We start from the raw sequence: 25092 nt of genomic DNA, 5'->3' as shown, positions 1-25092 counted from the left end.
TATTTTAATCTTGAAAATTTTTGGAGTTAATTTTAGTATGGTTTAGCATTAATATTGTAAATAAACTATTCCACGTTTGGCCTGCAGGCACTGGCTATCTGGCTCAAGAATCTAAAGCAATTTGTATTTGCCTTTATATTTCTTACTCCCAGTTTTGTCCTATTTGAACTTTTAGGTTTGTAACAAGTTCTTTCTAGTATTGTTGCTTCATTAATAGGTAAATCATGACACTGAGGTCTGACACTGACAGCACTTGAGATTTCCACAGATGAATGGAAAGTTGTGTGTGCCTTCGTGTCTGAACCAAAATGGCCCACAAGATAAATACCTTGGGCACTCCTGCTGTAATAGGTCTCCCAATGGCTTAACAAGTTTATCCAGTCAGTAACTGAGCCACACACACCAGGAATATTCCTGGTCTGATCCCTGGGTTGTGTTAAATTAACTAGTGCAAGGATGCTAAATTGGCCTCTGTGCTTCTGGATTAAGGAGTAGAAATGATTCAAGTCACTGATTAAAGCTCTGATTCTTAGAAATTGGAATATTTAGGCATAGTATGAAGGGAGGATATAGATTGCTTTTGTTTTCCTTGTCATCAAATTGCCTGCTGAATTCGTTCTCATTACACATGAATAATATCTATATAAGTAAATCACTGGAAGTTACCAACATCTCTGGAATTCCCAGCAGGGAGGCAAGGACGATAGAAAAGCTGACTAAAAATTGCAGGAAAGTCATTTTAAAAATTGTAGAAAAAGAACCATTTTTGGCATTTAAAGTTGGATTACTGAAATATTAGCACTCAATTCCAAGTTTTAATAACATAAGAATTTTGAGTTCATAAATACGGTAGTCTGTAGGCTTGTAGTAGAGAAAATGGCCATTGAAACTGTCCATTGCAAAAATCCATTGGTTCATTAATGCGTGTAATAGGAGAAAACTTGGTTGCGCTACCCAGTCTTATCTTGACTTGACTCCTATCTCTCAATATGTGGCTGAATCATAATGCCAGCTAAAGTGATCCAACATGAAGTTCAGTTTTGAACAATCACTATAGAACACAACGATAAGAGAAATGTTAGATGCGCTTATCAGCAATCGTTAGGACAAGACTCCAATAATCCCAACCCTAGTCAACCCTGTGAATACTTATGGTGCCTCTGTTAGGAGATCTGTCAAGTCAGACAATCAGCTGAGCATCATACTCAAAATCATCTATCAGCAAATGCACCGAACTGCTCCATCACTATCCCTGGGTGTGTCCTGTTTCATCAAGCAAGATAGACCTACTGGGAGCATACAGTTGGATTGGCTCACTAAATACATATGAAGCTTACCATTTAAAAGCCTCTACATCTCCTAACCTCACCCACCCATCCAATTGGTAGTGCTATATATTGTACCCAAAGTTATGGCTGTCTGACCAACACTGCATCAGGTGCTGAAGGAACTTAGTTTACTTTAACCTCACCAGTCTGTCCACACTAGTACTGGTAGAGATGACCACCTCACAATCCTTATTCTTGTAAAGACAAAAGTCTGATCTTCTCATTGAGGACACTCACCACTGTGTAGTGCAACACCACTGTGTGTTAAGTGGTGTAGACTAAAGACGCACGTAGCAGTCCAAAATTGGACATCCATGAGGTATGGTGATCAATAAACAGGAGCAAAATTGTGATCACAGTCTGCAACATCCTGGCCGATCACATCTCTCAGTCCTCCCATTAACTCCTCATTTGGAGACCAACCCTTGTTCGCTCAGAAGTGTATAAGGATATATCAGGAGCTCTATCATTCTATGGATTCCAAAAATGTGTGCTTGTCCCATGATCTCTATCATCAAGAAAGACAAGAACAGGAATGTAATGTGAGCACCAGCTTCTCCAGATTCCATTCCAAATCAGATAGCCGTGTCTTGACCAGATATAGTCATCCCTTCATTATTGCTGGGTCAATAACTCTGAATTTCTGACAACACTATCAGCAGGACTGTAGTGATTCAAAGAGCAACCTCTTTTTTATGGTAGACAGAAACTGGTAAAAAGCAACCTTACTTAAATATCAAATATATTACTGTAACAATGTATTATGCTCCATCAATATTTTAAACAAGATGCAATTTGAAAGACATGAATGGCCAGCTCAATTTACAAAAAAAGTATTTTTTTGAGGAATTAATTAAAATAGTCAACAGGGGAATGTCTTGATGTGAACTCCCAGAAGATATTTGATATGGTTTCATGTTCAGACACTTCTTAAAAATTTGTTCACGAGACCTGGGCATTGCTGGTTGGGCCAGCATTTATTGCCCAAGAGAAGGTAGGAGTGTGCTGCCTTCTTGAATTTCTGCAGTACACGGGTGGGATTCTCCCAAAAGAATTCGAAGTGTCAAATTCTCGTAAAAACTAGAGTAAATCCCGCTGTTATTTTTCAGCAGGATTTTCAAAATGAATCACCCACACTCCAAGCACCAGGGAGTGCATTAGCGTGAATCTCATTAAAAATCAGAGGGTGGTGCCTTTTCCTGCTGAAGAAGCTGGCAGTATAGTGCTGAGCAGGCCCAATGCGCGTGTACTGATCTGTCAGAGCGGAGAGCGCCACGTGCACGCCGCACTGCCAGCCTCCCGATTGCTGACTAGCCCAACAACTGTGGATCACTGGCTTGCAGAGCCGTTCACTCTCCGATTGCTGGGCCCCCGGTCATGTCTGGCCCTACCCTGATGGTCCCTCCCTCCCAGCCCCTGGGCTGCTAGCAGACAACTGTTCTAAATCTCCGCTGGAGTGAAACGCTCTTGGCAGGGGCAGAGGGGCTAGTGGGCTTGGAAACTTCAGAACCGGGCCCACTAATGGGATGGTAATTCTAATTTAAATAATTTATTCAGCTCCATGCCGATTTCTGGCACGGAGCTGGCAGCGCCAGAAAACTGGCGGCTGGAGAGTCGCGGAGACTGTGGCACCCAGTGGGGTGCCCGCTACATGACCTTCACTTGAGTCTCCCAGCCTGTTGCACCGCTAGAGCAGTACAGCGGGTTGGGAGAATCACCATTCCATGTATTGTAAGACCATCCAGAGTGGTGTTAGGAAGGGATTTCAGGATTTTGACCCAACAATAGTGAAGGAATGGTGATTTAGTTCCAAGTTAGGGTGGTATGTTGAGCATTGCTATTTGTTTCCATATCAAAAGCTTTGGAAATACGCAGCAGGTCTGGCAGCATTTATGGAAAGAACTAACATTTCAGGTCTATGACCTTTTATTAGAATGAAATGTTAACTATGTTTCTCTCTCCACAGAGTATTTCTTGTATTTTCTGTTTTGTATTTCAGATTTCCTGTATTCACAATATTTTGGATCAAACTTTTACTTTTCTAACTAGTCTGCCATTTGGAGCTTTGTCTGACACCTTCTGAAATCTGGACTGCATCAAATGCTTTAGCCTTATCAACCTTCCTTCTTACCTCCTCAAAATATTCAACCAAGTTAGTCACATAGGACCTTCTCTTAATAAGTTCACCATGATTTAAGAACATAAGAACATAAGAAATAGGAGCAGGAGTAGGCCAACTAGCCCTTCGAGCCTGCCCCGCCATTCAATAAGATCATGGCTGATCTGTCGTGGGTCAGTTCCACATTCCCGCCCTCTCCCCATAACCCTTAATCCCCTCTCTCATCAAAAACCCATCAACCCGCGTCTTAAAAATATTTAGCGAGGCAGCCTCCACCACTTCAACGGGCAGAGAATTCCAGAGATTCACCACCCTTTGAGTGAAGAAGTTCCTCCTCAACTCCGTTCTAAACCGCCCCCCCTTTATCTTGAGGCTATGCCCCCTAGTCCTACTGTCCTTTCTGAGTGGGAAGAGTCTCTCCACCTCTATCCTATCCATCCCATTGATCATCTTATACGTCTCAATGAGATCTCCCCTCATTCTTCTAAACTCCAACGAGTACAAGCCCAATCTATTCAGCCTCTCCTCATAGCTCAACCCCCTCAACTCCGGCATCAGCCTAGTAAACCTCCTCTGCACTCCCTCCAAGGCTAAAATATCCTTGCGTAAGTACGGCGCCCAAAACTGCACACAGTACTCCAGCTGCGGCCTCACCAATGCCCTATACAGCCGCAGCAAGACTTCCCTACTTTTATATTCAATCCCCCTCGCGATGAAGGCCAGCATCCCATTCGCCTTCCTGACCACCTGCAAGCTGGGTTTTTGCGACTCATGCACAAGGACCCCGAGGTCCCTCTGCACCGTCGCCTGCTGCAGTTTTTCTCCACGTAAGTAATAATCCTTCCTACCATTATTCCTACCAAAGTGGACCACCTTGCACTTACCAACATTAAATTCCATTTGCCATTTCCTGGCCCATTCGCCCAGCCTATCTAGATCCTTCTGTAGACTCTCCCCACCCTCCGCACAATTTGCCTTTCCACCAATTTTGGTGTCATCAGCAAATTTCGACACCCTACACTCGGTTCCCTCCTCCAGATCATCTATATAAATGGTAAATAGCTGAGGCCCCAGCACCGACCCCTGGGGCACTCCACTAGTCACCATCCGCCAATCCGAATAGCACCCATTGACCCCCACTCTCTGCCTCCTATTTGACAACCAGTCCTCTATCCACGCTAACACCCTACCCCCAACTCCATGTCCCCTGACCTTCTGTAATAACCTCTTGTGAGGTACCTTGTCAAACGCCTTCTGAAAATCCAGGAAGACCACATCCACCGGCTCTCCTCTATCCACCGCCCTAGACACATCCTCAAAGAACTCCAGTAAATTTGTCAGATGCGACTTCCCTTTAAGGAAACCGTGCTGTGTCTGCTCTATCAAGCAATTCCCCTCAAGATGCCTCGCTATTTCCTCCTTGATGACGGATTCTAACATTTTACCTACAACAGACGTTAAACTAACAGGCCTATAATTCCCCGCCTTTTGTCTGGCACCCTTCTTAAACAACGGTGTAACATTAGCCGTTTTCCAATCTTCCGGCACTTCCCCGGAATCCAGCGACGTCTGGAAAATAACCACCAAGGCATCCACTATCACCTCCGCCATTTCTTTCAGGACCCTCGGATGCATTCCATCCGGTCCCGGGGACTTGTCCACAATCAGCCCCTCCAGTCTGTCGAGCACCACCTCTCTAGTAACAGTAATGTCATTGAGACGCTCCAATCCTACCACCTTTCCATCTCTAACATCCGGCAAATTATTCACGTCCTCCTCCGTGAAGACCGAAACAAAAAAGTTATTCAAGACCTCAGCCATATCCCCATCCCCTACCACTAAGTCCCCCCTCTCATCCTCTAAGGGACCAACGTTGACCCTAGCCAGCCTCTTCCTTTTTATATATTTATAAAAACTCTTGCTATCCTTTTTTATATTAAGCGCTAGCCCAGCTTCATAGTTTCTCCTACCCTTCTTTATCAACTTCTTTGTCAATCTTTGTTGACATTTAAACCTCTCCCAATCCTCTTCTCGCCCACTACTCTTAGCTACTCTAAACGCCTCCGCTTTTAATTTAACACTTTCCTTCACCTCCTTCGTTATCCACGGCTTATTACCTCTCCTCCTACGGTCCTTTTTGACCATCGGAATAAATTTCCGCTGAGCACCAAGAAAGATCTCCTTAAAGATCCTCCACTGCTCCTCAGCAGACCTACCTACCAAAGCTTGCAGGTGCAGCAGGTGGTCAGGAAGGCAAATGGGATGCTGGCCTTCATAGCGAGGGGGATTGAATATAAAAATAGGGAGGTCTTGCTGCAGCTGTATAGGGCATTGGTGAGGCCGCAGCTGGAGTACTGTGTGCAGTTTTGGGCGCCGCACCTGCGCAAAGATATTTTGGCCTTGGAGGGAGTGCAGAGGAGGTTTACTAGGCTGATACCGGAGTTGAGGGGGTTGAGCTATGAGGAGAGGCTGAATAAACTAGGCTTGTACTTGTTGGAGTTTAGAAGAATGAGGGGAGATCTCATTGAGACATATAAGATGATGAATGGGATGGATAGGATAGAGGTGGAGAGACTCTTCCTGCTCAAAAAAGACAGTAGGACTAGGGGGCACAGCCTCAAGATAAAGGTGAGGCGGTTTAGAACGGAGTTGAGGAGGAACTTCTCCACTCAAAGGGTGGTGAATCTCTGGAATTCTCTGCCCGCTGAAGTGGTGGAGGCTGCCTCGCTAAATATTTTTAAGACGCGGGTTGATGGGTTTTTGATAAGAGAGGGGATTAAGGGTTATGGGGAGAGGGCGGGAAAGTGGAACTGAGCCACGACAGATCAGCCATGATCTTATTGAATGGCGGGGCAGGCTCGAAGGGCTAGATGGCCTACTCCTGCTCCTATTTCTTATGTTCTTATGCGCTCCCCCAGTCCACACTCGCCAATTCTTCTCTCTTCCTACCGTACTCCCCTCTATTCAAACAAAGGACGCGCGTCCGGGAACCCACTTTCTCCTCCTCCATCTGCACCAGAAACTCCACCATACAATGATCACTCTCCCCAAGAGGATCCTTCACCGCAAGTTCCCTAATTCTACCCGCCTCATTACATAGCACCAGATCCAAGATAGCTCGCTCCCTCGTCGGCTCCAACACACACTGTTCGAGGAAACTATCCCGGCAGCATTCCAAGAACTCCTCCTCGAGCCCACCGCTTCCAACATGGGTCGACCAATCAATATGCGGATTGAAATCCCCCATAACTACGGCCGTCCCATTCCTGCACGCCGCACTTATTTGTGCGTTAACAGCCCGCCCCACCTCCAGATCATTATTGGGGGGCCTATAGACGACACCCACCAGCGTCTTCCTCCCTTTGCTGTTCCTAATCTCTACCCACAACGATTCCACCTTCTGCTCCATGGCTCCAGTGTCATCCCTCGCTACCACCCTGATGCTATCCTTAATCAGCAGAGCTACGCCCCCTCCTTTTCCCTCCTGCCTATCCTTCCTAAACACTTGATAGCCCTGGACATTCAGCTCCCAGTCCCTGTCACCTTGCAGCCACGTCTCTGTAATGGCCATCAGACCATATCCATTTGTGTCGATCTGCGCCACCAACTCATCCACTTTATTCCTAATGCTTCGCGCATTCAGATAAAGCACCTTCATCCCAGCCTTCACCTGGACCTTATTTGCCGGAACGCCACCAACCATACTCACGCCCCTTACTCCCTCTATTATTGGGACATCCTCGGCCTCTATCCTTACCTGTACCGTCTCCTTAACTTTAGACCCCGTAATGTCACCTACCCTCACACCCTCTCTCTCTCTCTCTCTCTTCTCCCCCCCCCCCCCCCCCCCCCCCCCAATTAGTTTAAAGCCCTGTCTACAGTCCTCTTTACACGATTAGCCAGCACTCAGATCCCAGCACAGTTCAGGCCAACCCCATCCCACCTGAACAGGTCCCACCTACCCCAGTACTGGTGCCAGTGCCCCATAAATTCAAACCCATTCCTCCCACACCGATCCCTGAGCCACCCATTCACTTCCTTAATCCTATCAACCCTACGCCCGTCTGCACTCGGTTCAGGAAGTAGCCCAGAGATGACCACCTTGTCGGTTCTACTTTTTAATTCCATTCCCAGCTTTTCATACTCCCTCCCCAGATCCTCAGTTTGCATTTTGCCTACGTCGTTGGCACCCACATGAATAACTACGACCGGATTCTCACCCATTCCAGGTTCCTCTGCAGCTCAGATGTGACATCCCGGACCCGAGCACCAGGCAAACAACACACCCTTCTGTGCACTTTGTCATTGTGACAAAGGACAGTGTCTATACCCTTCACCCCACTATCCCCAATTACAACTACGTTCCTTTTCCCCTTCTCTTTGCCTATGTCCTGCTGCATCACTGTACCGTGTGCAGTCTGCTCACCGACCTCACCTCCCTCGTTCTCGTCCAGACTGGAAGCAAGAACCTCAAACCTGTTATGCAGCTTGAGAGGCTGAGGCCTCCTCTCCCCACCCTCCTTCCTCCTCTCAGCAGCCCCCTCTTGTTCCTGACCCTTAGAGTTAGCCAGTCTAAGGGGGGGAGGATGTTACTTGCACCCCATTGACAATGGCACCCTTTCTCCCCCTGATGAGAACATAAGAACATAAGAAATAGGAGCAGGAGTAGGCCATCTAGCCCTTCGAGCCTGCCCCGCCATTCAATAAGATCATGGCTGATCTGTTGTGGCTCAGTTCCACTTTCCCGCCCTCTCCCCATAACCCTTAATCCCCTCTCTTATCAAGAACCCATCAACCCGCTTCTTAAAAATATTTAGCGAGGCAGCCTCCACCACTTCAACGGGCAGAGAATTCCAGAGATTCACCACCCTTTGAGTGAAGAAGTTCCTCCTCAACTCCGTTCTAAACCGCCTCCCCTTTATCTTGAGGCTGTGCCCCCTAGTCCTACTGTCTTTTTTGAGCGGGAAGAGTCTCTCCACCTCTATCCTATCCATCCCATTCATCATCTTATACGTCTCAATGAGATCTCCCCTCATTCTTCTAAACTCTAACGAGTACAAGCCGAGTTTATTCAGCCTCTCCTCATAGCTCAATCCCCTCAACTCCGGTATCAGCCTAGTAAACCTCCTCTGCACTCCCTCCAGGGCCAAAATATCCTTGCGCAGGTGCGGCGCCCAAAACTGCACACAGTACTCCAGCTGCGGCCTCACCAATGCCCTATACAGCTGCAGCAAGACCTCCCTACTTTTATATTCAATCCCCCTCGCTATGAAGGCCAGCATCCCATTCGCCTTCCTGACCACCTGCTGCACCTGCAAGCTGGGTTTTTGCGACTCATGCACAAGGACCCCGAGGTCCCTCTGCACCGTCGCCTGCTGCAGTTTTTCGCCACGTAAGTAATAGTCCTTCCTACCATTCTTCCTACCAAAGTGGACCACCTCACACTTGCCAACATTAAATTCCATTTGCCATTTCCTGGCCCATTCGCCCAGCCTATCTAGATCCTTCTGCAGACTCTCCACACCCTCCGCACAATTTGCCTTTCCCCCAATCTTGGTGTCATCAGCAAATTTCGACACCCTGCACTCGGTTCCCTCCTCCAGATCATCTATATAAATGGTAAATAGCTGAGGCCCCAGCACCGACCCCTGGGGCACCCCACTAGTCACCAACCGCCAATCCGAATAGCACCCATTGACCCCCACTCTCTGCCTCCTATTTGACAACCAATCCTCTATCCACGCTAACACCCTACCCCCAACTCCATGTCCCCTGACCTTCTGCAATAACCTCTTGTGAGGTACCTTGTCAAACGCCTTCTGAAAATCCAGAAAGACCACATCCACCGGCTCTCCTCTATCCACTGCCCTAGACACATCCTCATAGAACTCCAGTAAATTTGTCAGACACGACTTCCCTTTAATGAAACCGTGTTGCGTCCGCCCTATCAAGCAATTCCCTTCAAGATGCCTCGCAATTTCCTCTTTAATGACGGATTCTAACATTTTACCTACCACAGACGTTAAACTAACCGGCCTATAATTCCCCGCCTTTTGCCTGGCACCCTTCTTAAACAACGGCGTAACATTAGCCGTTTTCCAATCTTCCGGCACTTCCCCGGAATCCAGCGATGTCTGGAAAATAACCACCAAGGCATCCACTATAACCTCCGCCATTTCTTTCAGAACCCTCGGATGCATTCCATCCGGTCCTGGGGACTTGTCCACAATCAGCCCCTCCAGTCTGTCGAGCACCACCTCTCTAGTAACAGTAATGTCATTAAGACCCTCCATTCCTACCACCTTTCCATCGCTAACACCCGGCAAATTATTCACGTCCTCCTCCGTGAAGACAGAAACAAAAAAGTTATTCAAGACCTTAGCCATATCCCCATCCCCTACCACTAGCTCCCCTTTCTCATCCTCTAAAGGACCAACGTTGACCCTAGCCAGCCTCTTCCTTTTTATATATTTATAAAAACTCTTGCTATCCTTTTTTATATTAAGTGCTAGCCCAGCCTCATAGCTTCTCCTACCCTCCTTTATCAACTTCTTTGTCAATCTTTGTTGACATTTAAACCTTTCCCAATCCTCTTCTCGCCCACTGCTCTTAGCTACTCTAAATTCCTCCGCTTTTAATTTAACACTTTCCTTCACCTCCTTCGTTATCCACGGCTTATTACCTTATGAGCCTCAGCGTCCGTAGCTCAGAGGCCAGCTCATCTACCTTGAGCTGGAGCTCCTCCAGCAACCTGCACTTACTGCAGACATGGTCACTGGGGAGGACCCTGGGGTCCACCAGTTCCCACATCATACAGAAACCACACATCACATGCCCCTCCATTATTCACTGTAGTAATGTTGAAAATTTCCACACGAACTCACCTGGCCCTTTTTCTCCCCAGCCCTTTTGATATTAAGCCCTAATTGCTCACTCTGCTTCCCTCTCACTCCGCTGCCCACTGTCTGCACCAGGCCTCCTTTTAAACCTGGCGCTGATTTAAAGCTGGCTGGCCCACAACTCCTTCTAACCACTCCCTCAGAATTCTTAAAGCAGTAAATACAATAAAATAAATGCTTTAAACAGTTCTGCAAAGAACAAAGTGCTTTAAACTTATTTAAACAGGTTTTTAACAGGTAAAATCTTATCTCTCTCTGCTCCTTCACTCGTCTGCTCCAGCAAACAATTTGTTCAATAATTTGCCCATCACTGGAGTTAGGCTCACTGGCCTGCAGTTACTTGATCTATCCCTTTCCTTTTAAATAACATCGACAGCTCTCCAGTCCTTTGTCATCTGTAACCAAAGAGGATTGGAAAATGTTGGTCAGAGCCTCTACTATTTCTTCCTTTGCTTCTCTTTGACAGCTTGGAATACATTTCATCTAAACCTAATATTTCCTATCTTTCAGTTTTTATGAGCTCCAATGTTACACACCACTCCTGCTTAAATACAATGTCTGTATCTTACTCATCTTTCATGAAGACAGACTCAATGGCCTATAACATCTAAGCTTTGGGGCCATCATGTCCAGTGTGGGGACCCCAAAAAGCACTGGTGACTCCCCAAGGAAGTCCCCAAGTAAAGATTGCACAGCAGTTGCCCAGTAAGTTCAAACTTCCATTGGAAGTCTGTCTTACGGCAGTAGTTCCCAGGATAACCTAGAAGAACTAAAACCACTTTCAATTCTGTCTGTGTGGTGTTTGCACATTCTTCCATGTCTGCGTGGGTTTCCTCCGGATGCTCCAGATTTCTCCCATAATCCAAGGATATGCAGATTAGGTGATTGGCCATGCTAAATTATCCTTTAATGTCAGGGGATTAGTAGGGTAAATAAGTGGGGATAGAGCTTGGGTGAGATTGTGGTTGGTGTAGATTCAATGGGCCAAATGGCCTCTTTCTGCACTGTAGAGATTCTATGATTTTATGATCCGAACACCTGGGTAGCTACTATTGACTAGCCTGAAATGCACAGGACTTCCCCCAGCCCTCCACAAAACCCGCCTTACTGCCCTTTCAGCCCCCCCAGCTCCCTCTTCCACACCCCCTGACTGCTCTCCCAATTCTCAAACTACCTGTCCTCCTTCAACTCCTCAACATCCAAGGGATTCTAGATTTAAGAGTCACGTCCTTTTTCTCTGTAGGAACAGAACGCCTTTTTATCTTCTTATTGAATGCCTCCCATTGGTCTATCACTGAATTACGTTTAAGTTGATGTTTCTATGTCCATTCTTTTACTCCAGGTCTATTTTTGTCCTTTGGTTAGGCTAAATCGAACCAAATTATGATTAATGTTACTAAAATGCACTCCCACTGATCGTCCTCCTATCTCCTCAGCTTCATTCCCTGAAACTAATCCCCTTCTCTTGCTTTGTACTAGCGAAGAAATGAATTTTCAAAATGCATCGTTCATGCATTTTGAAAATTTGGGACTCTCTATACCGTTTACATAATTCCATTCCAGTTAACATTAAGGTGGTTGAAACCTCCAACAATCACTGCGCTATTGTTGTAATTCTCAGAATATTGCCTATATATTTGCTCTTCTGTTTAGCTCTGATTGCTTTGGGGTCCATAGTAGATTTCAAGCAGGTTCCTGCTAACTGTTGATCCAGGATATGTAAAGCTGTTATCAACATAGAAGGTGGAGTCTCTACATTCTAGCTTATAGCTTTTGTCTTTCTGATGCTGATTGTCAAGTCGAGCTCCTTACAGGCCCTGGAGAACTGATCTACAAGCTTTGCAAGTAAAGGGATGTCAGGCCGCAACTGTCGAAGTTGAAATGTTAACTGCGGGCCAACCGCAAACTAACCAAAAGTAAAGCTCCATGTGTATTCAGCTTGTATTCTCAGCAGCTTCCTTTATAGTAACAAGGCATGGACAACTTACACAAGCCAGAAAAGGCGATTGAATAGCTTCCACTTCTGCTGCTTCAGATAGGTATTGGATATCTTCTGGCAAGATATATTGCTGAATATGAAAATACACCAACATGCAGGGTTCCCTTGCATGTCTGAACTCTTGAGTCAGTGGCGACTTCATTATCTGTGTCATGTGAGCCAAATGGATTATGGCTGCGTCCCCGAAAGCATGATCTATGCTGAGCTTGCTATTGGCCCATGACCAGCTGGCCACTCGTGCCTGCAACGCAAGGACATCTGCAGGCAAAACTTGAAGTTGATCAGAGTCAGAGCAATTGCGTGGAAAGTCCTCATTGTTGACTGGAGGCCCTAGATGCAAATAGTCAAGAAGGAGTGGAAAAAGCAGAGGGCAAAAGAAATGACTAGATAGTGGAAAAGAGAGCCCGTTAGAAGAGAAAAAGAAACACCAGTTGACCTTGAACCTATACTATTCATCAGTGCCAGCTGCAGAAAGGCATTGGCCTCTACACCAAAACTGACTATTACAAAATCCTGTAACCAGGAATGTTGAGCTGCCATACGCTCTCTTTTAAGCCATGTTTCAGTAAAAGCTCCGATATTCTCCCAAGTGCCAAAATGTGCCCTTAGTTAATCTGCTTTTTTCACTAGACTCCCTGCATTGAAGTATATACCATTTGGCATTGTCCGATTCCTTGTCTATATTCTAGCCTTTGTTTTCTTTGCCTGCTACACTGACAAGTTTTTTGTCTTGCATTCCAGCTTCGTTTTTCTCTCTTCTGAATTTCCGCTCAGATTCTCATTCCCCTGTCAGTCTGGTTTGAGCTCCCTCCTTCCCTCCAGCCAACAGTGCAGGAAACTTCCAGACTGTGAAATAAAAACAGAAAATGCTGGAAAAGCTCAGCAGGTCTGACAGTATCCATGGAAAGAGAAACAGAGTTAACATTTCAAATCCAAATGGCTCTTCTTCAGATCTTTTGCTTTTACTCCAGACAATGATATTGGTCCTGGTCCAAATGCAGTCATTCCAGCTTATACATTTCCTACCTCCCGCACAGTCCACCCCAATATTCCAGGAATCTAATGTCCTATCTCCTAATCACCTCTCCAGCCATATATCTGCATGATCCTCCTACTTCTGTATTCAGGTGACACTGAGACTAATCTGGAGAGTTCCTGTTTATTAATTTCTTTTCTAGCTCCCTAAAATCTGCCGGCAGGATCTTATCTGACTTCCTACACATAACCCCTGCATACAAACATATGAAACAGGAGCAGATGTAGGCCACCTACCACCTCAAATGTTCTGCAGTTGCACTGTAACATCCTTGACCCTGGCACCAGGGAGGCAACGTACCATCCTGGCATCAAGTCTGTGGCTGCAGACAAGCCCCTCTGTTTCCCTAACTTATAATTCCCTCATCCTATTGCTTTAATGTACTATAGAAGGTTAAAGACAAATTTCAGTTAATCATTTTTTAGGACTTTGAAAGGATTTGATAAAGAAGACAGAGGGGATTTTGTTCCCATTGGTGAGGGAAGTCTAGGATAAGGGGACATAATTTTAACACCAAAACCAGGGCATTTGGCAGAAGAATCACGTGGCACAATGGTTAGCACTGCTGCCTCACAGTGCCAGGGACCTGAGTTCAGTTCTCACTTTTGGTGACTATCTGTGAAGAGTCTGCATATTCCCCTCATGTCTGAGTGGGTTTCCTCCAGGTGCTCTGGTTTCCTCCCGCAGTTCAAACATGTGCAGGTTAGGTGGATTGGCCATGCTAAATTGTCCTTTAGTGTCAGGTGGATTAGCAGGGTAAATATGTGGGGTTAGGGGGATAGGGCCTGGATGGGATTATTGTTGGCGTAGGCTTGATGGGCCAAATGGCCGCCTCCTACACTGTGGGGATTTTATGACATGAAGAGTGGTAGAAGTATTGAATTCTTTCTTGCAGAAAGCAGTGGGTGCTAGCTTAATTAATTTTAAACCTGAGAAATTTTCACCAGATAAGATCATAAGAATAACGATCCAAGGCAGGTGGATGGAGACAAGATATGGTTTTGGGGACGCAGCCATAATCCATTTGGCTGACATGACCCAGACAATGCAGTTGCCACTAACTCAAGAGTTCAAACATGTAAGGGAACCCTGCATATTGGTGTATTTTCATGTTCAATAATATGTCTTGCCAGAAAATGTTCAGTATCTGTCTGAAGCAACAGAGGTGGAAGCTGTTCAGCCGCTTTTGTTGGCTTGTGTAAGTTGTCCATGCCTTGTTACTGTAAAGGAGACTGCTGAGAACACAAGCTGAGTACACATGGAGCTTTTTTTGGTTAGTTTGTGGTTGGCCCACAGTTGATATTTCAACTTCAACATAACAGCTGTAACCTGACATCCCTTCATTTGCAAGCTTGTAGATCAATTCTCCAGGGCCACCATTATGAATTCCCCCATTTCTGACTGTAAGGGCTCGGCATTCAGTTTTTCTCAATCTTTTTTTCTTTATATACTTACAGAAACTTTTACAGTCTGTTTTTATGCTCCCCACTAGATTACTTTCTCTATTTTCCCCTTCTTAATCAATCTGTTGGTCCACCTTTGTTGAATTTTAAATTGCTCTCAATCCTGACGTCTATTGCTTTTTATTGTATTTGTATGCTTTTTTGAGTGTAACACTATCTCTAATTTCCCTCGTAAGCCATGGTTTGGCCACAATTCCCTTACCGCTCTTGTGCCAAACAGGAATAAACAACTTCTGGAGTTCACCCATTTGTTCCTTGAATGCCTGCCATTGCCTGTCCACTATCCTTCCTTTCAATAATATTTCCCAGTCTTTCATAGCCAACTCATGCCTCATACCAACATAGTTACCTTTATTGAGATTCAGGACCCTGGCCTCAGAATCAACTACCTCACTTGATCCACCTTAATAAAGAATTCTATCGTATTATGGTCACTCATCCCCAAGGGTTCTCACAATTAATCCTTTCTCATTGCACAATATCCAGTGCAAGGTTGACTCCTCAACATTTTGATCCAAAACCATCCCATACGCACTCCAGAAATTCCTCCTCTATTGTACTGAGACTTATTTGACTCACCCAATCTATATGCAGATTCTTTATCACATGCATCTCTGATTTCCTGTCTAATGTTATTCCCAAGATTACCATAACAGTTTGGTAGACTGTTTACTACCCCCTTAAACATTTTTTGCCCAAGGACATCCGTCCTGGTCCTGCCCAGGTGCAACCCGTCCACTTTGTACAAGTCCCACCTCTTCCAGAACTGGTCCCGATGTCCCGGGAATTTGAAATCCTCCCCCTCACACCATCTCTTCAGCCACAAATTCATACTATATGTCCTGCTGTTTTTTGCTCTGACCAGCACATAATGCTGATAATAAATCTGAGATAATTACCTTTGATGTCCTGCTTTCAGCTTACTTCCTAACCCCCTATATTCTGCTTTTAGAACCTCAATCCTTTTTTAAACCTCTGTCATTTATACCAATGTGTACCATGACAACTAGCGGTTCAGCCTTCCCCTTCAGATTGTCCTGCATCCACTCTGAAACATCCTTGACCCTAGCACCAGGGAGACTACATACCATCCTGGAATCTCTTTTGCGGCCACTACTGCTAATTCTAACAAAAATGTTTTAATTCACATGGAATACAATGTCAGTCAATATGCCTTTTTTTGCACATTCAGTCATGTTATTCTTGAAATCTTCTTTGGTCCTCAATTATTATACTATGCTTCTTATTTATAATTTTCTGTAAATTTGGATTCCTTAAACTAAATGCCTAGGGTGTTTAGCATCATCAGACCCAAGAGAATGCCTAGAGCAGGATTCTAAACTTGAAATGTGCTGTTGCCTCCAACGTCTTAAGTGAGTCAACATTCTCTACATGTTAGTCAGCTGAAACAGACCCTGTTCTTTCTTGACATCTCTGAATGCAACCTTTTCACCATGAGTCATTGGATGGTGGCTGATTTCCTTCCTCTTCCATTGTATAGAGAGCATTGAGACTAATTGCCAGTAGGTCAAGCTGCCGCTCAGCAATGTACAGTTTGTTTACTGACCTTTTTTTTAATATAAAACAATTTTTGGAAAATTTTAAATAAGATTGGAATTGCTATGTAAAATATTTGCTTGAACAGCACAATTTTGCAATACAGAATGCAGTTTTATCTGAAAATAAGTTTTAAACAGCAAACAGTGTTGAAAGGATGATATGTGGGCATTATTTGACTCATTATACAAACTGGAGGGATGAGATTGGAAGAAAATGTCTCATTCGGTAGTTTTGAATTTTTTATCTTCTGTTTTGTCCTTCAAGATGACAGTTTGATTTACATGGATCCTCATTATTGCCAATCATTTGTGGATATCACAACAAAGGATTTCCCACTTGAGGTGAAGTTTTGGATATTGTTGACTTTATTTTTCTCCTTTTTAATTGTATTAAAATGATTTAATTTTATGCTAAAGTATACTTTATTTCTAATTTCAACACAGTTCCATTTTAGTAAAAATTACAGCTGGGAATTTACCAGCAGGGTAAATCCCAATATTGGTACCACATGTGGGTTCTAAGCCCACCCAAGCGGACCAAAGTGACAATCTTCCTGGTGGCAGTCTTTTAATTGTCCGTCGCGAGGTCCACAGTCCAAGTTGCTCCACGCTACTGGCCTAGTCTGAAGGCCATGGTAGCATTACTGAGAGAAATAGCCACTGCTGAGGCTGCAGGAAGAATGAGAGCATGTCTCCATTTTGCAGCAGCCTTGCAAGTGAGAAAGTCAGTTCATGTTTCTACCAGGGCCAGACTAGCATGCCCCAGTGCTCAGAAAGTCAACTCTTCACTGAGCATTGCTGTTGGAGCCTCTCCCAAAAGCCCCTGGAAGGCTTGGAAAAATGGCTATCAATTGGGCCTCCAATTATTCACATGGTCTGTCTTGCTTCCAGATAGCAATGGGACAAGCACGCAGGGGCTGGTAAAATTTTGCCTTACTTGCCAATAATGAATGAGTTGGTGTAGCTTTCAAGCTTGGGATTTTCCATTAATTTTGGTTTTTTGCAAACTTGTGAGGAATATTCTTGATACATTCTATTCTATCATAATTGTATTTAAATTTCTGCCTCTTCGTGTGGGATATAGCGCAAGTCAAATGATGATTAAAACTTCCTCTGCAGACTGTATCCACGAACATATCTAATCCATCAGTGTAACATTTTTATTTACCATTATAGCCATTGTGGGCTTCAAAGTTCTAAACTCCCCAGCATCAGATTGGGGGCTACCCCAAAGATGAGCTGGAGAATCCCCCTTGGAACTTCACAGATAAGGGATTGCATGGCAAGTGCCCGCATGTGCTAACGTCCTCTGGGAAATTGCGCTTCGCCCGGAACCATTTGAAAACGTGATTTAAATCGGACACTTCGGATGGTTTCATCAGGGTTATACCAATAGTTATGTCAGAAAAAGTTAGAAAGTTAAAAACCTCTTCTAAATTCTGGGTAACTATTGTAAAGACCCAGACCAACTCTCCACCATGGGATGCTCCTGACTCCCATTACCCCGACCCCAAGGATTCTCCCAAGCCACTAACTCCACCCATGGACCCAATCCCCATCTCATCTCCCCAACATCCAACTCATTACACTCAACTTACTTTTCCATTAATAACACTGCATTACTTAAGATTACTTGTGTTGTATTCAACAGTGAGTCAGTAATTAGTGGATGAAGTGAATTTTCTCTTGAAAAATGTATGTTAAGAAAAGAAAGTTGATGTTGCATACATGGTGTAGATTAATCTAACTTAGTGTGGATGTGTCTTTGGAAGTTTTGATTATGTTAAAGGTGCTATATAAATACAAGTTGTTTGTTATTCTAGCAGAACTTTTGCTGATGAGCTAATTTTGCTACTTTGTCTTTTCAGTCATATCACTGTCCTTCTCCGAAAAAGATGTCATTTAGTAAAATGGATCCCAGCTGCACAATAGGGTTTTACTCGCACAGTGAAGATGATTTTGGAAAAATAATTGATGAGATAACAAAGGTGTGTAGTAAGAATTGTTGATGGAATAAACTGAGAGGAACTACTAAGCTAAGTGGTTTTCTGTTGTTTCTCTAGCAATATATAAAAACTGTTAATTACACTTGAAGAATCCCCCGAGTGACTTAATGGAAAAATGCAAACATGGTGTGGTATTGAGCCAAACAGACCTGCAAAAATCACTGATTTTATGGACTTGGCTCCTCTCAGCTGGTAAGGAGCAATGGTGTGGACCATTTACAGTGAATTTGGGTGTTCTTTTGGTCGAGAGTGGAAAAATAATGTCTGTTTCCCATCTCAATGCTAGAATATGTTTTTCACTTTAGGCATTTACTGCTACTGTTTTACAGCTCTAGGTCAAGTGTAATATGGTTATATGCAGATTAAAGCTCTCTGTATGATGGGGTTAATTGAATGTCAGACTCTGGGAACTCATGTTTGAATCCGACCACGGCAGGTGGTGAAATTTGAATTCAGTAAAAGAAAATCTGGAATTAAAAGTTTACCAATGACCATGAAACCATTGTCGATTGTCATAATAACCTTTTGCACTAGTGTCCTTTAGGGAAGTAAAACTTCCATCCTTACCTGGTCTGTCCTAAATGTGACTTCAGATCCACAGCAATTTGGTTGACTCTTAAATGCTTTCTGATTTGGCCTAGCAAGCCATTCAGTTGGCTAAGGTGCAAATTAGATCAAGCCTTGGAGGAGGAGCTACATCTACTCCAATCAGCTTAGATCATGTAGATCAAGCCCAAGACAGGAGGTGAGAGCTTTGTCTTGTCAGCTTGGATCGGGAATGTCCCAACTTGTTGGGACTCTGAATTGGCTTTAATTTGACTTGATTGGATTGGAATAAAGTAAACAACAAAAAAAGTAATAATGGCCTGGTTAGCAATGCCCACATCCCAAGAATGGAAAAAAAAAGTTATGTTTGTTGGACCTGTACTCATTAGCTTACTTAGGAATTTTATTGTCACCAGGTGATTCATTTTGGTAGGACAAACTTGAACACTGATTACAGGGTCAACGGCAGGGTTCTGAGGAATGTGGAGAAACAGAGAGATCTTGGGGTTCATATCCACAGATCTCTGAAGGTTGCCACTCAAGTGGATAGAGCTCTGAAGAAAGCTTATAGTGTGTTAACCTTTATTAACGGGGGGTTTGAGTTTAAGAGTCGTGGGGTTATGGTGCAACTATACAGGACCTTGGTGAGACTACATTTGAAATATTGTGTACAGTTCTGGCCACCTCACTATAAGAAGGATGTGGAAGCATTGGAGAGAGTGCAGAGGAGAATTACCAGGATGCTGCCTGGTTTGGAGGGTAGGGAGCTGGGGCTTTTCTCTTTAGAGCGGAGGAGGATGAGAGGCGACCTAATAGAGGTTTATAAGAGTGGATGTGCAGAGACTATTTCCTCTGTTGGAGCTGTTATTTGGGGGCATGACTATAAGGTTCATGGTGGGAGATATAGGAGGGATGGCTGTGGTAGGTTCTTTACTCAGAGAGTGGTTGGGGTGTGGAATGCACTGCCTGCTGTGATAGTGGAGTCAGACACTTTAGGAACTTTCAAGTGGTTATTGGATAGGCACATGGAGCACACCAGAATGATAGGGAGTGGGATAGCTTGATCTTGGGTTTGGACATAGCTCGGCACAACATCGAGGGCCAAAGGGCCAGTAATGCACTGTTCTATGTTCTATGTAGGCTGAGGAACCTTCATCACTCAATAGGACCTGAATTTTAACCTGTTTTAAAAATAAGTGCGCTAACTTATTGTGCTGCACGCTACTACGTTTTTAACACATTTTGCCTCAGTTTTGGTATCTTAATTAATAGAATCAAATACTGGATACCAACTTGTAGCTAACTGCACATTAGCTAAACTATGGTTAGTTGGTGAGCTTCACACTTTTTTTGGGTATCGGAGGAGAGATATAGGGAGAATCAAGCAATTCATAAGAGTGTATTTTTTAAGTGCATCTCTTTGTTTGTAGATTAGTACAGGCAGTATATTAAGACATTGTCAGGTTATTCTCTCAGTCAAAAAGGTTTTGAGGTGGGATGTGGTCATATTTCATTTTTGTGAGAACATAAGAATTCTTAAGAAAAGAAGATCAAGAGGCTAACAAGTCTGTTCTCTTTTGAATGACCTCTCCAGCTTCTTACTATGCCCCCTAGTCTTTCCCTCTGTAGAAACTTACATAATTGCTTCTTGAAGGCATTTATATTATCTGCTTCAGGAGACTTTTCTGATTTATTCTACATCTCTATAACCTTTTCGGTGAAAAAGTTCTGCCTCATTTCCTTTTTTCATAAGCTACCAGTTTGTAACTTGTACCCCCTGGTGTTTGAATCCTTGAGCACAATGAGCAATTTGACTGGGCCACCTTCAGCAAGTCAGTTTATGATCTTAAACTTCTGTTAGCCCATTCCTTCAAGTTCAGTTATTCTTGGGTCTTATGGTAATTGCTTTTCTTTCCAACATATTCATGTTTTAGTGAAGGAAATATGTTGATAACGGTCTGCAAATTCTAAAACACATCTCTGTCGATGATTAGTCTAGGATTGTATTCACCATTTTTATTAACGCCGTTCTTTTGGCCTTGCAGCATTTTCCAAATAGCTGTCCAGTATTGTCACCAGCAGGTGGCAATATTGAAAGTAAAATAAATTCAAGCTGAGCAAATCTCCTACATTAGCGCTGGGAATTAAATGAAGCTTTATACTGTGTAGTTCTGATAAAATATTTCATTTGTGACACAAATTAAAGCTAGTTTGAATTGGAAAAAAATGATTTCCTTAATGAATGCGAAAATGTGCTTAACTATACGGAAATTTAATTTATCTTAAAGTTCCTATTCTGCATAAAAATTATAATGAGCAATTTTAAATGTAAAAACTATTGATTTAGCAGATACATACCTAACTGTGGTTCAGATATGGTAAGAATATTAGCAAACTGTTGCTCAGATGTTGGCTGGAAAGTATCCTATGTAATTCTTTGTGCTTTTCTGCTTGTGTTTTCCTCTTGCTACCTACAAACAAATCAGTCGCATTTTTTCCACCCCATCTTGTATTTCAATAAAGAGCAATCATTGGCAGGATCTAAAATTGGCATTCCAGTCTATTACATTGGTTTTTTTACCCAGTGAGTTAAGTTAAAATTACAACCAATCTACCTTTCAAAACTAATTGTAAAGCCCTCCTTAAAAAGCCAACTTGGTTCATTTAGTCACACCAATTATTGCCTCGTCTTTAAACATGTTTTTATGTCTAAGATCCATAAATGTCTCATTGCTTCCTTTTGAATTCATCTCATAACTTGAGAACACTACTTTTTAGTGTCAGATATTGCTAGTACCTGACAGTATTTGAAGTTTCTTTTCATTTTTTTAGTCCTGGTTTGATGTATTTTCACAGTGCACAGTTATTTTGTTTCAGTTATAGTGCTACTTCGCAATACAAAAATGCGGCATAACACTCAATTTACAGTTTGCAGTCAATAGGGTGATAACCTGAAATGGGTGCTGTTCCACAATTAGTGAGTACATCATTGTACTCAGCCCTGTTGTTTTGGAATTGAAATTTTAAAACAGCCTTCAAATATATGACATTGAATAGGAGTGGATGCTGCCATCAGCTTTATTCGATCGTTTGTAGTTTCATCAGATATCAGTGAGCAATATTGTGCATTTGAATACACATTTATGAAATTTTAACTTGCGCCAATCAGGAGTGAGGTGAGCAGATTTAACCTGTATACTTGCAGTATTGTTAAAATGTAATCACTGGCTTTTCAGTGGCTCAGTTGGTGGTGATACTCCTTGCTATGATGGAGCTGTACAGACCAGGAATTTCCCATGTTTATGCTAAATTGACTAATTTCGGCTTGGCCAGTGGTAGGGTTTTACAATTAACCTTTGCAGTTAGGGAACTATAAACCAGCTCTAGATCTTTACATAAGGGCTGCTCCTCTTAAATTACAATCTCTGAATTGTGGAAAAATGCATGGGTAGACGTTGGGGCCAGAATTTTATTGAAAACCAGATTATCCCACTGCAGGACCAAAAACAGAACCCAAGCCCATCGGGACAGATAGTGAGACCCTGGGCAGCACTTCATTGCCAGGGGCCAGTTAAGAAGCTGCTGCTAGGACTGCTGCGTAGTTGATGATGGTTGACTGCCTCCTAGAGCTTCCAATCCAATAAGAGGGACAACAGCTTGGCAGACTCTGCAGCGCCACTGATAGTGGCTACTTAGGCTGCAGGAAAGAGTACGCCTCTGTGGGACCCTCTATATGATGTGCTTTCATTAAAAGGCTTCATTTTAAGGTTTTTTTTCTATGTAACTAATTATGCTATGCTTTAAAGCTAGCTTAAACTAATTTGGCCACATTTTAAAAGAGATTGGAATTCTGGGTTTAGCGTAGTAATTGGTTACATTCTTTGAAAGTACAATGTAAGGTAAATAGGCTTTCTCGTAAGGTAAACAGCAGTATTTCATGGTCACAGTTGCCAATTATTTATGTGTAGAATACTGCTTGTACCCAGCTCTTTAATAACATAGATAAGTATTCAGTTATATTGTAGACAGAGATTGATGTTTAGTCAGTTCGATCCAGATTATGTTTTGAGTTCTTTGGCCAACACGGTACTGGCTTCTGCTGCTTTGTCCATTTCTTTCTTTCTTTCTCTCTCTCTCTCTCTCTCTCTCTCTCTTTCTTAAGTAATCATTATTTCACTTTTTGTAAATGCTAAATTCTAAAGGATGCTTAGTAAAGAAGTTTTCTACTTCGGACTAGTTGTGTCTTTGTTCTAAAAGAATGAATGGATCCTACAGCCTCCAATGTTGAAGGCCAAGAAAATACTTTAATGTGCTGGGGCTAGGAGAGTGAATTCCTCCCTCCCAAAGTTGACTGATAACTCTACCAAGGCTGTCGCTGTTCAGCAATGTTCCTAACTACGCATGTCAGCAGGCCACAATGGCCAAATCTAGTATTTTATACATCCTAGTTTGAATTTTACCAGCCCTCTGAAGACTGGCAGGGTAGGCGGTGGCAGGTACCCCTCCCCCGACTCCACAGAAACCCGCTGGAAGGCAGCTAGAATTTACTGAGTGACCTCCTCCCATGCATTGGGGGGTGGGGGGCACCCTGACCCCAGTAAAATGGATATGGCGGCAGGACGAAGCCCTTAATTAGTTTAATTGGCTAAAGGCCTCTGGTCAGCATGCAGCTTTTTGCTGCCATTCAGAATATCCTTCCAAAGTGTCCCGCTGCTATTTTACACCTCCAACCTGTCTTCAGAGAAGTGATGCAATCCAGCTCAGATTGTGCAAAGAATCAGGTTTGGCTATTATAACCTCCTAATGCTCACTCGGTCAAATCCTGTATGAAGAATGACAGTTTTGTTAGAGGTATCAAAAGCTTGGGCTTGGAGGGAAATGGAACTGAATATCACCGTTAAAAGTAAAACATTAATTTTCCACTTACACAAAAAAATGTGATTTGCAAAATATGAAAATAAATTGAGAAGTTTTCTTTTTGTATTTAAACTTTAGGTTCTGAAATCACCGTCGTCCAAGGAGAAATATCCACTGTTTACTTTTTCAAAAGGACACGCTAGAGATTATGATATTGATAAACTTTGCACGCCAAAAGCTGATTCAGCTGTACACCTCTCAGAGACTCGAAGGAGGAAAGCAGAGAGATTGAGTAATGAGGAGTTTGTCTTGCTGTAACGGAGTTTCACAACAAATGCAGTGGGACTACCCTGTCAGTGCTGGCATCTATTGTGGGTATCCATTAGTACTGATGTACAATGAATCTGTAATTATATAGCTTAATGCTGCTGATTTCAAAATACTTTGCTATGGTACAAAGTAGATATTTTATTGTATATAAAAAATGTAATCTTCCCTGATATAGTTTCTGACTATGTATAGTTATGAAAATAAACTTTTTTAAAATTGACCATGAATAAAATTATGCAAATATTGGGTTTATTTTCTCATTGGACCATTTTTTTTGCCTGCAGTTTCCTTTGTCCATCTTTTGCTTTTCCATGTTCTCTAAGTTAAATCATAGCCACTGGAGACCAGAGGAAATATTAATCAGGGGTCATCACAATAAGACTGATAACTGAACAGAATTGTGCACCAGCCAAAAGATTTCCCTGCCAGCCTATATGACCCTTACCCATAAATTCCCCACCCGTAGCCCTTTGACCTTACTATCTCATTGTAGCCTCTGCATCCAAAGTTTTGAATGCTGCATTTTCCTCATCATCGTTCCTTTGGGATAAAATCTTTCCTCACTCCAACAGTAGAATTAATCTAAAATGTAGCCATCTGTATTCTGTTCTGCAATAGGTGATACTTGTCCTTCATCTGGCCTTATTGACCTGTACTTGTTCCTTGTCCCTAATTTAGGGGGAGGCTGGGGAGTGGTATTGTCACAAGACAAGTAATCCAGAGGCCTAGGATAATATATATGTAGCAACGTTTAGAAAGAAATAACATTCCCTCCACACAGCCTTTTTAAGTGTTAAGTGAGGTATAGCATTGCTTAGATGCAGGATAAAGTTTCCTTTTTGCTGCCCCAATAAGCACTTTCAGCTTAGGTGCCGAAATATTTCTTGCTTGCAGTTCTCCCTAGAATTTTCTTCTCTTAATTCTCTCCTTGCAGAGCACTACTTTATAAT

At 43.2% G+C, this 25092-nt stretch overlaps 1 protein-coding gene across 3 annotated transcripts in view; it reads left to right on the top strand.

The window, feature by feature from the left end:
- Nucleotides 1-24390, top strand: part of atg4c (autophagy related 4C, cysteine peptidase) — a 63394-nt gene extending 39004 nt beyond the window's left edge. For all 3 annotated transcript variants that reach the window (XM_080195635.1, XM_080195637.1, XM_080195636.1), the window contains exons 9-11: nt 16669-16745; nt 18272-18391; nt 23951-24390. In XM_080195635.1, coding sequence (XP_080051761.1) covers nt 16669-16745; nt 18272-18391; nt 23951-24130 — 377 coding nt within the window. In that variant the 3' untranslated portion in view covers nt 24131-24390. The remainder of the gene's footprint in view (nt 1-16668; nt 16746-18271; nt 18392-23950) is intronic.
- Nucleotides 24391-25092: the final 702 nt, after the last annotated feature.

Source organism: Carcharhinus amblyrhynchos, chromosome 9 (genome assembly GCF_965287045.1).
Source record: "Carcharhinus amblyrhynchos chromosome 9, sCarAmb.v2.hapA, whole genome shotgun sequence".
Lineage (NCBI taxonomy): Eukaryota > Metazoa > Chordata > Chondrichthyes > Carcharhiniformes > Carcharhinidae > Carcharhinus > Carcharhinus amblyrhynchos.
Note: the sequence above shows the minus strand (reverse complement) of the source record. Positions and strands in the feature narration are given on the sequence as shown.